Source organism: Loa loa (assembly GCF_000183805.2).
Source record: "Loa loa unplaced genomic scaffold supercont3.44, whole genome shotgun sequence".
NCBI lineage: Eukaryota > Metazoa > Nematoda > Chromadorea > Rhabditida > Onchocercidae > Loa > Loa loa.
Genome location: NW_018108224.1, coordinates 86,026 through 100,621, shown reverse-complemented (window position 1 = coordinate 100,621; position 14,596 = coordinate 86,026). Strand labels below are relative to the sequence as shown.

Below are 14,596 nucleotides of genomic sequence, written 5' to 3'. Positions count from 1 at the left end.
ATATATATATATATATATATATATATATATATATATATATATATATATATATATATATATATATATATATATATATATATATATATATATACATATATATATATATAGAGAGAGAGAAATATGGATAGGTAGATAGATGGGTAAGATAGAAAGATAAACTATTGTTCTAATTCAATTTCTTTTTTCTTGTAGCAAAAGTAAAATTTCAGAAAAATAAACCAATATTATGCGCAGTATGTCATAGAAGGCATTAATTTTCAACCAGCAATGATTGTCCTCTTACGTAGTTTTTAATTCAGTTGATGATTTTTTCTCGCGAGATTTCTTGTTCTGTTTTCTCTTTTCCTTTCTTATTACGTGATCAGAGTACAAGATATCATAATCTTAACGCTTAAAATAATACATGAATAGTTAATTTGATTATTTGAAAATGATAATAGAAAATGGAGGATATCTATCATACTATGGTCCAATTTGATCGATTTTTGCAATAAAAAATTGTATATTTCATCGTATTCTATTTTAAATCTGTCGAACTTTGTAGAAACGTAGAAGTAAATCTCTTCCCAACCAATTCGATGACCCACCCATTTGTTTATAGCTTTTTAATTAATTCAACTATCATTTGTAACGTGGCTTCTTAATAATGTACTTTACGCTATAGTTGAGCTATAATTCGTTGATGATATATTACACTGTAGTTATTACTCATGTGCTTATATTCCGATTAAGGTTCAGTCCTGTGTTTTGGATCCGTTCAGTAGATCTGAAAGGTGAAAATTAATACCTATTTTCCTTTTTTCTCACATGTTGATGTAAGAGTTCTTTTACATTGTTCAATAATCAAATATCTGTCTGTGTGGGTTGTTCTGGTAAGTGGAATGCAGACTAAATAGTTTGGTTTTCGAACTGATTTCAAACCTGAGGTAATATCTCTTTCTCCTCTTATCTTTTTAATCTCGACCCTAGACATTTCGTTTTTACCACTGATCGGATCAAATCGCTTTAATGGGAGAGTTTCATAGTTTCGTATTGTCTTTGACAGTTTATATCGATTATTAGCAAATCTAACGATAATTTTGCTTTTGAAAGTCGGTCCATTAATGCTAGAATGTTGTGAGGCTGTTTTGTTCGTTCTTTTGGATCCGGAAGTTGTCTCAAAGTATTTACCACAGGCCGATTGAGTAAGCAGAATCCATCCCTCACACTGGTGCCTTCATTTATCGATCACTCTCCACATCTGATCATGACATGTTTTGACAAGCCTATTATCGATTTTTGCGCTTTTAAACAAATAAATAATTGATATTTCAATTTTCTGGTGTTGTAGCGGAAGGAGGCGACAGACGAAAGAGTGTCTTACGATCAAAAGAACGTGACGCTTTGAAACGGAAAATCGAACAGCGTCCCTCCAAGCAAAAGCTTGTCACACAACACATCCTACTCACTGGTAATTTTTTCATTTGGTTCAAGTTTGTTTGATTTGTACAAGAATATCGTTGTTTACCTGAACTTGGTCTCTGTTTGTTCCATTTTTTTCTTTATGTAATCCTGCCCCGAATTGATTAATCAAGTAATTTTCAACTTTGTTATAATATGAAAAGTGATTCTTTTTGGCAGTTGTCAATCCTAGATTTGAATGCATTTTGCTTATTGAATATTACGAATTTCAGATTTACGAATTTTATTTTTTGCTATTAATTGGTTTGTCACATATCCTGTAATAACTAGGCAAATCTTTCTTCGCTTTACTCTTTACCGTAAACATTTGAAAGTTGCATATGTAAGTAGTTTTGCTTTGATTTGTCCATTTTTTGGTTTTCGGTAGAATGGGCAAAAGTGATCTCCGATTCTTTCGGAAAACTTTAATTCCACTTCTATTTGAATTAATACTCCCGGTAACTGGTGAAGGAAATACGAATTTTTATTTGTACTTCAGTTTATTATTGAAAATATATTTTCAATTTTTTTTGAAATTTTCATGTTCAATTGCTCGTGACTTCTACATTTTTTAGCTGTAGTTTGACCCCATAAATTCATTACTGAATTCTCTCAAAACATTTCATATATTTCCCATCAAAATCGGCTGGTATTTAGTGCAGCTTATTCACCTTGCTTTGGATTTTGATGAAGCAACAGATTTTGTGGCACTGTTGGTTGTCAAAGTCTTGCTTTTTAAAAAAAAGTAAAAATATGTTATAGTAATTAAATGTCGACATATTATAGCGTCTAATGCGGATCCATCTATTCAGCGGAAGGCCGAGGAGCTGAAACGCTGTAAGCTGAAAGACGATTTGAACAAAAAATTGCAACATCGACCTGGTCCACTCGAGCTGATCACCAAAAAAATTTTACAAGCTGATGCGGAGCTGGAGCAAGCAATACAAGGTTATTCAAGTTTTTTTGAAGCAGGGTTATTGTGTATCATATCGGTAGATGGTTGTGCTGTTCAAAACCGCAAAAGCCGTTGTGGTTTGAAGTCGTGGTTTTAAAAGCAGTATTTTTCTATGTTCAAAGTTTTGAAAAAATTTCAAGATCTAAAAAATAAGTGAAACTTGTAGAATAAATATATCGAGGAACTGTCATACCATTAGCTGCTAACAAAGAAAAAAAATTTTGCTCTGATTAATTGGAGTAGCTTCAAAATCTTTCTTTTCTTTCTTTTTAGAGGGCCGTTTGTTGTTCACGAAAACTACCCAAAGCAAAGTGGGTAAAAACGAAACGAAGCAATCGGGTAATTTCATCAATTTTTTCATGAAAATTTTCATTTTTGATTGCTTGTTTAATTATAGCGAAATAAATGGAAAAGGTGTACTCATCATGCTGCTGTTTGAAATATGCACAGATAGCTTATTAATATAAAATACGCAGCTTTAATTTGATTTCACATCACCCATTTGAATTTTACATTCAAATATATTTTATGGTTTCTAAATAGTAATTGTATAGAGATGGAGGTAATATCCGCGACACCAGCATGTGCTTATCAAAGAAAACTACCAAATGTTTGTTTGGCCAAATCAAAAGTTCGTAAAAAAGGTTCACAGTATCGAACACCATATGACCAAACGTTACCATCACCGAATACTCGATCAAAGTTAAAATTGCAGGATTCTTCCGCTACAGATTACCAGGTATGCTTGTCATCCTGCTGACTAATTATTATTGTTGAAAGTTACAACTGATGGTTAGAGATGTGACTCATTAGTATAATTGCACAACATTTTAACGGATATTATAAGAGTATATGTTGATGCGTTTGTAAAAAGCTTAATTAGCATGAGGTATATTTGAGCAGATTACATGGGAAATTTGTTTGGGAAAGAGGAAACTTCATTATTTGATTCTAACAGATTATCTGAAAAGTTCATATTCGACAGGAAATAAACGTAAATTTTAGCTTTCATCATTTTACATTCGGTGTATTACATCATTAGATATGATGGCGTCACATCCAGATTTTTCTTTTAATTAGTTTCCGTTTGTTCAGAGTGCGGAAAGTATAAATGATGCATTGGTGACTCATGGTGTGTCTTACATTAGCGATAATGCTTCATTGTTAAATGTCAGTGAACAGGTACGTCCATTTTTTTTTTCGAATTTCTTGCAAAAATATGGTTTTGGTCGATTTGAACCGGAAATGACGTATATTCCGCTTACATCGCTCACTACGAATCGAAATCACGTTAAACTTAATAATGGACTGACACAGTTAATTTAAGTCGACACAAAGTTTAATGAGGATTTTTTCCTACATTGGGTTTAAAAGTTCTGTTCATTTCAGTCCTAATGAAAGTGTTAAGCAGTTTTTCGGATTTCTTTAAAAGATGTTTATCATTGGAACTATATTTAGTGGCAGAGAACATTGATTGAAATGCATCTTCTTTTGTTAGTGGAGGTGTATTTTTTTCGTTGGTAGAGATGATATCCTAAATATTTTTGTCCTGAACAGGCTGATGTTGTTTTTTCTTTTGAAGAATGAGAATACGCGTGAAGTGCAAAGTAGCTACGATCTTTTACTTCAACAGCAACAGTTGTTTTTACAATGGCAGCGTGAGGTTGAAGAGTCCCGAGCTCTCGGCATCTCACAGGTTACTCTAGAAATTTCATATTATTGACTTTTAAAAGTTCTACAAATGCATCGTAATGGCATAGGCCAAAAACTCTGCATTAATATAAGATACTCATGTTACATGAACAAACCGGTGTTAGCTCTCACGTGATATGATTTTTTATCTTCGGGTTTTAAAATTGGGATGACCAAATGTATTAAAACAATGATTTCCAGGAAGAGGAAGGTCGACATTGTCCAGATGAATGTGCTACATCGAGCGCAGCATCACCCTGTATGACAACATCCGCTCAAAGTTCGTTAGTTGGTACAGATTGTGTTCAGAATGGAATGCAGTCGGTAATATCCGAACAAATGCAAGAAACTCAGCAGTGTTGTCAGTGTTCCAGTGCTAATTTCAGTTATTCAGGGATTTCATCTGGAACCGTTAATTCTGTGAGTGATAATGAAAAGCCAAGAATCCGTCTTGCAGACTATCGCGTGCAAGATCTCAAAAATGAATGCAAAAAGCGTCAGTTGCCCGTTTCCGGTGCAAAGCCGCAACTACTGGAACGATTAAGACCATACGAGGAATCGATTTTGAATCACTGTAGTGGAACTGCGTTAATGGACTCATCCGATTTGATTTCCGTCTCATCTCCAGTTCTTGATGTCGCAACACAGTCGAGTCGGTTACCTCCTATTAGCAATGTTATTAGTGACTATGCTCACAAATATTCTGCTTCACCTTTGGTACAGCGGACTCAATCAGCGCAGCAGCACTCTCTTGTCGTACAACTGCCTCCAGCACAACAACATCAGCACCAAGTTTTGCATGTATTTTTTTCTGTCATCTATTTCGGGTAGAACTTGATTTGATCTCCTCCGTTGTGGTATGGAAATTGTGCTGATTGGGCAGTGCCGGTGCATGGTAGGACGTCTGCTGAGGGCTTGATTCAAATTCAGATATTGCTGCTGCTTTATGATTAATGCCAAGCACATTACTGTCGATTGATCAGTGGGAAAAATTTGATGATTGAGGAATACCATGAGATTTTTGGTAGGTTATGAACGGTCATGCGTGTGTTACTGTCAACAGACGTGTAGCATTAAATGATCACAAGCAGTTTGCATTCATGTGATTTAATAAATCATCAGTCACTGTTGGATAGGACTTATTCGTTATATAGTTTCCATTACATAAGTGATTAATCTCGAAACTTCGATGAAGTCATTCTGTTTCAGCTTGTTGATGCCAGTGGCGCAGTCGTTGCAACAGCAACGGTACCGCACAGTGTGCAGTGTTGTTGTATGTCGTCGGAATATCCGCTCACGACTAACATTACTTTGAACGGTACCACAAGCCAATCTACCAGTATCCGATCACAGCAGCAACTTTCAACTACCGCGGAAGTAACGCAAAATGTGCAGCAAGTGCAAACAGAACCTACTTTTAGTTTTGCACAACTTGGTTCAGGTGGACAAGTAAGTTGATGTATTTTTCGAATTTTTAGGAGTGTTTGGCTGAATTGTCGCGAAGAAGTTATAGTTCCAGAATCTGATTTCTATGCAGGATTTTGGGATTTTTGTGGTATTGGAATTCTGGGACCGGCACCATACTTCATTTCACATTTCTCCTCTTTTTATACGCAAAGCAATTATTTCCAGTTCACGTTGGTGCGAGCATCTTCTGTTGAACAGCAGCAAGCTTCTCCTCACGTTATGCACTCATCTCAGACTGGACAGCAGCAAACTCAACTGATGCAAGGCACGATGCCAGGGAATCCAGTTCTCAGTTGCCGCTTGCCTCGATCTACCAATTCTCCTGATCAGCATCTAACAGGAGCATCACATCAGGTGACTGAAACACCATCACGTAGCACTCAGCATCAACAGACGCAAGCACAGATTCAGCATACCGAAACTGGAACAGCTGCACGTTCTTCTGCCGTAAAGCAGCAAAACTGTCATAGTCAATTCCTTGTATGTAGTAACATTACGCGGCATAATTCAAAGGTAACTGCTATTTATGGAAAGTGAATGTTGCTGTGTGGTGTGATATGGAAATAGTGTTTATGGATGTTGTATTACAAATGTTACCTGAATGTTTTCATTATGATGTGAGACTAGTAGCAAATGGGACATATCTGAGCAGGCTGGAAAATATCTGCCGAAAGTTTCAACAATGTATTTCAACACGCACCATCTTTATTTTAGTAAATAAAAGTTGGGAATGGTCTGCCATTGTTTTCTCTATTCATTGCAAAGATTTCTATTGAATAGAATGCAGATAAAAGCAAATATAAAAAATTTTGAGAAAATGTTTTGGAAATTTTAAGGGGAAATAATCAAAGACCCTTTGCTTCGAGTTTTATAGCAATCATTGCTTAATGGATCTTGCTGTTTTGAAAAGGGATGTATGCCAAAAAACAGCAATACATTTGGTTCGTCGAAATTATGTCGCAGCGATTCTCTCTCCTTTTATTACGAACCGAGAGAGAGAGAGAGAGAGAGAGATCTTTTTGAGTAGTTTGGATGGTTTACGTGAACGAAGATCCATAAATATTGTTGGATAAGTTTGTAGTGAAAGATTTTGTTATGTTTCTAAATATGTGTTTATGTCAGCAGTTTTGGCTTGTTTGAAAGCTATAATTTGGATGAAGAAATTGGTTTCGTAAAAAGTAGTTTAAAGATAGATGAATAACGTACGTAACAGAAGTGCCTGTAATTGATCATTGACATTAGCCAGTATTTTTGAACAGTTGGCAATTCACACCCAAAAGTGTAAAGGACATCATTTGCTGTTTTAAATATCGTCAAGGGAGAAGAATAGCCTGTTGTAATGGTTTAAATTGTTTGATGTTGTAGTCTATTACACTTCCACAAATTCAGTGGCATTTCTAATTATAGCATTCGGATGCCACTACATTTTAATGCAGATATGCGTGTTATTGAAATGAGAGAATGTCCAATTGAAAGTAGGAAATAAGAAGTATATTCAGGATGGAACAACAGTATCACAAAATGCACTCTGTCCACCGCTGCAATCTGCACAGCCGCACTGTTCTCCCGTTACGGCAGATTCGGCCAGTGGTAGTTCACCGGACATTCCATCACCACCAAATAATTCTGAAAAAGCAACCGTAAAGAAATACCCTCCACATATTGATCCAAGTGACACGAGCGCTTTGTAAGCTACTTGGTTTCTTCATTTTTCTGATTTCATGGCAACCGAGGATGTTTTTATTCAATTTAAGAGTCGGTCTTACTTCAAATAGTTTTTTCGGGTACTTTGGCCAAAACTGTCCAGTGTATTGTAACAACATTTAACAAATTTATAATTTCTCTAGATTTATTCCATCTAAGATGAAGAGCAGACGAAATTCTTATTTGATATGACTCTCTGAAAGACCTTATTTACAGGCTGTCTGCAACGACATTGTCCATCCATGAAGAAATGTTGCGATTTCAGCAACGAAAAATTGAAGAATTGCAGAAGGAGCTGCATCGATCCCAGCAGCAGCTAAAACATCAACAGCAAGTAATCCTTGCTGCTAAGAAAGCACAGGTTTTTGCTTGAAAATTGCATATAACTATGTAAGGAATCATATGATTCATATGATAGGTATAGAAATGGCTGTAACAGTTGAAATTGTTATGTATCATCAGAATATTTAGTTTTGCAAAATCAGAAGACTGTGGTACAATCAGGAATTAAACTTCTACTCATCGGATATTTTGATTCTTCACTGCATTATTAATCGTATGAAGCGAATAGTTCGACATATTGTATGAATAAAAGTGTATTATTAAATTAGCACTGCAACCTTCATTTAACTGTTATTTCACTTTTACCAACTAATGAATGTTATGAGCAATGTTTTCAGCAAGCAAAAAGACAGGAAGACGCCCAACTGGAAGGTAATCAGCAGCAATCTGAGGCAGATTTGTGGCTTAATCAACTGGATATTAAACACTTGAATAAATTCCATATACAACTTTTCTTGCAGCATAAACTGCAGCAACAGCAGATGCAGGCTAGTTTTCCTCCTTCTTAACCCGACTTTTCGAAGACTTTCCAATGTCTTTATTCGAAAAGCTCAATTTCTGTAAGTTGATAAGTTAATTTGCTGTACTGAATTATTTCCACTAAATTTGGAAGGGAGTTTGAGCTCATCATGAAATCAAATTTCTCGTTTAGTTCTCATCATGCGCTACACATTCGCTCTCTCTACTACTTTCTAAGCTTAATATAGAGTTGATGTATCAGTTCTCATGTTTTGGTTATTTTCAGGCTCAAATAACAGAACAACAAAATTTGACTTCAACAGAAGAGAAACTGCAAGAAGAACTGCATGTTGAACAAGCAGTTCAAGATATCGTACGTTTGATCAAGCAGGATGCACGCACTGCACTTCTTATTGTCCAGTTATTAAGACGTTATCAGCTTGAAAGAAGTCATGTGTGTTTCATTGTATTGTTATTTTTCACAATTTCTGTTACGACAACTGCATTAATGTTTTTCATGCTGTGCTAGGGTAAACAATGGGACCATCGTCTTCCTCTTCCCTTCAGCAACTCCCTTCGCTCTTCATTTATCACATTTCTCCTCCGGATAGTTTTGAGTGATAAATAATGCTTCTGAGTCACACTGTACGTTAATATGTTCGGTTCATGTTTTCAGTTTTTTTTTTTTTTTACTTTTAAAGTGTTAGAATTTAAATATTTTTAGGCTGTGGCTGCAGCGGCTCAGGTCAGTGAGGATCCGAGTTGTGAGGCGGAAGTACAGCACAGTATGAAGGTAGATTCAAATACGCTTGAACAAGTAACAGTCGGTAATTCACAACATCAGTGTGTTTCATTAGCGGATATAGCCATGGAGTCAATTCAAAATACATCACAGCAAAAAACCGGTGTCATTGTTATCAGTGAAGATGAACTACAACGATATGTACCAACGAGCACCCATCACCCGAAACCTAAAAGTCGGAAGAAGAATAATGTTAACAGGCGAGTTCTCAAACATTCTTTGCTCTAGTGGTAACAGTAACATGTGGTTAATAATATTTAAAGTTATCTATCATTTAGGATGATTCATATTGCTTTAAAAAGAGATTTTGCCCAACAGGATGTGCTTCTTCATGATCTATTACTTCTTTTCCTAAAAAATAATTGCTGGAAGTTTTTGGTTAAAAAAGTCTTGCTGTATGAGATCGGTTCTTAGGAATGTTCCTGGGCTGTTGACAACTGTTTTTTGTTCTTGTTTCAGATTAAAAGCTGACAACACAGATTCACAGGAGAAAATATCCGGTAGTATTGATATGGAGGAGATTTTCAAACAGGTGTTGGAGAATGCCTCCAAAGCTTTGATGGAAAGTGATGCTGAAAAACGGTCAAAAACAAACGTGGTGTCGTCGCCGTCTTGTTTTTCTGAAGAATTTCAAATCCAGAAAACAATATCTAGCCCACTTCGACAACATGAAAGCGGTAGTTGCCGGATTGATGGCAAAAGCGGCAGTAATCCTACCGCATTACCAAGTTGTGACCAGCTAATTCAACCTTATGTGGTAAGATTATTTACCTGTAATACTATAATTTTCGTTTAATAACTTTTAAAGCTTGCCAAGAATTCTATTTTTTCTATTTTTATCTTTTTATAATATTGGTAACAGTTGCCAAAGGGATGGGTAAATGTATAAAAAACAGGTGAAGCAAGATATTCAGTTGATTGATAAAAATATGAAGTGAAAATATGAAATAGTTGTTTGTTAACTTTCAGCCTGTCCTTTTTTGGAAAATGGTGATAATATGAATGAGCACATCTTTCTTTTTCTTTTCTGATTCATTTTCAGGCCAAAACCCCATTATCTTCGACACCTTACAGCGCGAAACAGATGGAAACTAATATGACTGATACTCATTTTGAAGAACATGTTGAAGTATTCGAAGAAGGAGCTGTTGGTGCGCCACAAACTTTCCAGTATTCGAAAAACCAGGCTTTCGATGACCTAATGGATGTTTTACGTGATGATCAAGGTTTGGATTTGTTCACTGCTGAATGGTTCGCTAAAACAGTTACTTTTGCGTGCCTCAGGGAATAGATATTGCAGTAGAGTTTTCAGATTAATGTCGTTAGTAATTAGAGTTAAAATTTTCGTGTGAAATTGCCGTACTTTTTTAATTCCATTTTCCCGACTTTGAAAATATTGATATTGTTTATAACCATAAACTGATTTGTTTTTAGCAGGAGCTAATGACCTGAAGTCAAATAATCTCGATTTTGGTACAGGAACAGTTTATGGATCAGATGAGCTGGCAACACTGTTAGGTGATGACTGGTTCCGACATGACTGTGCAATACCAGCAACATCGGTTTGTTCACAGGCTGCCGAGCAATACACAATTAACAGCGTGATTTTTTAATTCTTTTTCTCACTCTTTGACTCTTAAATGTAAATTGATTTGATATTCCTTCAAATTTCTACAATTTCTTTGCAAAAAATGACGATGTTGTGAATAATTTCCGCATTTTTATATATTTGAAAGGATTTTGTTCCAGCCGGATGTTCTTAATGAAAAGACGAATAACCTAGACGAGCGGACGTCAAACCAGAATGATCCATTAATGGTTTCCTTTGATCACAACCAAGTTGTAGATCAGGTTCGTGGATTTCTTTTGAATTTCTTTCGCGACACTGCAACATTACATTTCTTAAAGGTATATGTGTCGTCTTATCCTCCCATCACTTGAGCAGTTGTCTAATGTATTGGACTGTAGTTTCAGAACATTGGTATGGATTGGCTGGACATGATGTTACCTTCACCATCTCCGGATATGGATACCAGTGCGATCGATCCAATCCAATGAAGTATTAACTTCAAAAGAAAGATGGTCCTGATGTCTTGCAGTTTATCTTGCAAAACCGGTTCGATTCTTGCCGTAGCTTTACATTCAACAAATTGCTCATTCCGTTGGTGCTTTTTTTTGTATTTTTTGCACTATTTAATATGTATAACATATGCTCTTATCTTTATTCCGAGTTAGTCGTTTCCGCTAGATGTAAACCGGCCCGAAGACGTTCAAACTGTTAAATGTTGAAATATTTTCATTTTTATTTAATTGATACAGTGTAGTCTAATATGGGTTTCAACGCCTTATACAGTGTCTCGTAACTGTAAGTGAATAATTTAAATTTTTAAATTTGTTTCCACGAATGGTTCAAATATGAAATGCTTACATGAACTACCATAATTGGCATGTTTGTTTGCAATGGGTTTTTAGTTTTCTGAACATTTCAATTTGTTATCTAAATACCGTGTGTGGTTACGTGAAATATGTATTTGTGTTTATTGAGGAATATGCCATAGCAAGCAGTTAGACATTATTTTTATTTATTTTATTTTTAATGAAGTTAAAGTTTAACATAATTAAACCTCAGGGAAAACCATCAAAATATGACTAGGCAGAGTTATTACAGAGGTCACATCACTACAACAGATAAAGTATAGATTAAAATGTTTCGATGATACCTCATAATTGTTCTCGTACTTTTTTGTCTTCAAAGCCGATAGAACCCATTATATGTTACAAAATGCCAACTGTGATTACATGCATTACTGCTGCTGCTACGGGGCATTTGTTTGTCGTGACTTTTTGCATCACGTTATTTCTTATTGCTCCGTATGCTATGCCAAAGATTTTTGTTAGTTTAGCATTCGTAGTATTGTTTTCCTCATTCGTATTATTCAGAAATGTTCAATTTTTCTTTTTTTTTTTTCCCATCTCGTCTCAGTTATATTATTGATGATACAACCTTGGTTATCAGTGATGTCTTGATTCAGTTTTTTTCTTGTGGCTGAAAATTGATTCCAAAAGTCCACATATAATTGGAATTTTCAAAGAAACTGGGATTAATTAAAATTAATTCAAATTGTGGAGTGGAAGGAGTGTTCGTATTTTAGTCATTGAATTTTGAGTGAAATTACTGCTAGTCATTTGCGTACGCTAACTGTACTAATAAGTTTGAATATGTGCATTTCGGTACTTGCTTTTTACTCTTTTGAATACTTTTTGAACTGCATTTATCCGGACAGCTGCGCTACTTACTACATCATCAAAAGAGTTGCCTTGTACTTTTTTCGTTGTTCTTTCATGATTGATTTCGTTTGTTAAATTTAACTGTACTAGTAACATTTTTCACTGTGCCAAATTATTATTTAAAAAACTGTGCAGGTTCAATTTAGAGTTGTTTACAAAATTTAATTATTTATCCTTCATATTTGATGTTATTGTATGTGTGTTATTAGCATCTGGTGTACTTTTTAAAATGAACGTAAGGCGAACGCATACCATGGGATCATATGTAACGGAAACAAATTACACTGTTTTCATTCGATTAGCGACACCATTTTCGGGGGTTGTGCGGTATCTTAATATATTTGCGCAATGTGGTATGTTAACTTTTTTTTTGTTTTTTGAATGTAATAAGCGAAATGGTGTGTTTTGGAATGAACTGTGGATGTGATATACTTAGTTTATGGGTGATCTTGGAAAACGCGTCCCTGACTTTCATCGTCCTTGTTCTGAAATCTGATAAGTTTTAAAGGAATTTGTGAGTAAATTGAATTTTACCATAACTTTAGCGAAAGCTTTCATGATAACTGATTAAAATTTTGTGTTAGGACATGATAAATGCTCCAAGTCCTTCCATTGCATTCCTTATTTCATGATACAGCATATCCGCTTAAGGTCTCCCATAAGCATCTAATAATGAGATTAGCTTCTAGTATCAGGAATTTAGTTCACCCAGTAATCTCTCTCCATTCGTTCTGTTTAATTTTGCATTCCCCGACGTATATGTTTTGACGCATATTATTACATTATTATTACATCTTATGCAAGCCTCTTCTTGTTTTAGTAGAAGTCGTCTAGTGTTCATGATTATAATCCAGTTTTCCATGGTCTTGGTTGCTAGATTTATGGGTGTTACTCTCAACTCTTAAACGTGACAGCATCAGCCCAGTTTTTGGCTGTGCCAATTGGCACTATGAAATATTTACCAAATGTCAGGTAAAATTGATCTTGCCAATTTGCTAATTTGGGGCTTCTGATGGAGAGAAACATCCATATTATATATATATATATATATACTTGTGCAACTCCAGTAACCGGCATAACTGAGCTTCTGAGAAGGATATATATACCCGGTTAGTTACGCTCAGGCCTGTTATATATTATGTAACATTTCATTCCTCAGTAATTGCTTTTTTAAATAATGTAATTTCCGGACATATTTCGTGCTCGGTAACAATTAAATCTTTTATTGATCGGGAGTGTTTTTTGATTCAGCGCGATTTGTCCCTCCCGCTTCTTCCTTCCGATTTCAACGCGCTCTCTGTGTTAAGCTTACGTGGGACAAGCAGCACCAGTAACTTTGAGGTGCACTTCTGATCCTTGCAACAAATACTCTTATAAGCATAGTTTTTCTCAGATTCGACAACAGTACAGAACGGGATACAGGAAAAGGGAAAGTCTAGTTCTACACATTTCTTATGGTAGAAGTATAAATGGAATCATACGTTGTCTAGAGAGTTTCCAAATCCCCCAAAAAATGATGTATGCAGCACGTTATCTACAACAGATATGTAAGTATACAGGAAAAACATTTAATTAAAGAGCTAAAAATCAGAAATTGGCTCGGGTATTTGAGGAGGCTGCTGATAAATATATAACTTTCTTAGCTACTACAGCCCCATTGTTTCAAAGAAATCAATTTATCGTTAAAATGATAAGAACTGTTCTCTGATATTATTGCTTATTTTTGGAAGCGGTTAAATCAAATCCAAATTAGCTTGTTCAGATAAATGGCTTGAGCTTATGCATCAGTTAGCTTATGCATCACTTTTTTTTTTTTCTGTAACGTTCGAAGTCTACTCTGGTATAATCAAGAGCAAGACAGTGATGGATGAGATATATTGGAGAGGGGTTTCGAATTTTCTATGTCTAAGATTTCAGCATTCATCATGTCACACAAAGGAAATGAACTGTAGGGTAAACACGTATCCAATGTATCTGACGTTTTCGTTTATTGGAAAATGTTCGCGGATTTGATGCGTGGGGCCATACAAAAGTTTTTCTTGAAAGGATGAAAGATACGGGTAAGTTAGCCAGTTTGTTCCACTTTGGAGAACTTTGTATCCAGTTCATTCCATTGTAGGATAACCCCAAGATGAAAGTATGGTGCAAATGTTAGGTATTGATGCAAATTCGCTCAATCTTCAATGTAGACACCAATATTTCCGGGTTGTAGCAAAGATGTACGTCAAACTTGGTGAGATCTTCATTTGCTGGTTACGGTATTCAGGGAAATATTTCGTGTAATTCATACAGTATTTTCTTAAACTGCTTAAAAGCAAATGAGTTACGTGAAATTGCAAGCATCCACAAGTTAGGTATTTATGCGATGTATATATATATATATATATATATATATATATATATATATATATATATATATATATATATATATATATATATATATATAT

The 14,596-nt window shown here is 35.2% G+C and overlaps 1 protein-coding gene across 2 annotated transcripts; it reads left to right on the top strand.

The window, feature by feature from the left end:
* Positions 1–2,127: 2,127 nt before the first annotated feature.
* Positions 2,128–11,022, top strand: LOAG_17141 (the record flags this gene model as incomplete). Of its 2 annotated transcripts, XM_020449800.1 has the most annotated exons (20): positions 2,128–2,152; positions 2,227–2,388; positions 2,669–2,734; positions 2,950–3,134; positions 3,491–3,577; positions 3,978–4,091; positions 4,289–4,448; positions 4,545–4,888; positions 5,297–5,536; positions 5,720–6,067; positions 7,054–7,241; positions 7,475–7,619; positions 7,939–8,088; positions 8,346–8,513; positions 8,784–9,061; positions 9,321–9,618; positions 9,904–10,087; positions 10,296–10,462; positions 10,611–10,712; positions 10,836–11,022. In XM_020449800.1, 20 exons carry the CDS (start codon positions 2,128–2,130, stop codon positions 10,917–10,919), a joined length of 3,495 nt encoding a protein of 1,164 aa, XP_020306617.1. In that variant the 3' UTR covers positions 10,920–11,022. The 2 variants fall into 2 exon arrangements, with proteins under 2 accessions (XP_020306617.1, XP_020306618.1); XM_020449799.1 differs by having other exon boundaries at positions 4,289–4,888.
* Between the last annotated feature and the right edge of the window lie 3,574 nt (positions 11,023–14,596).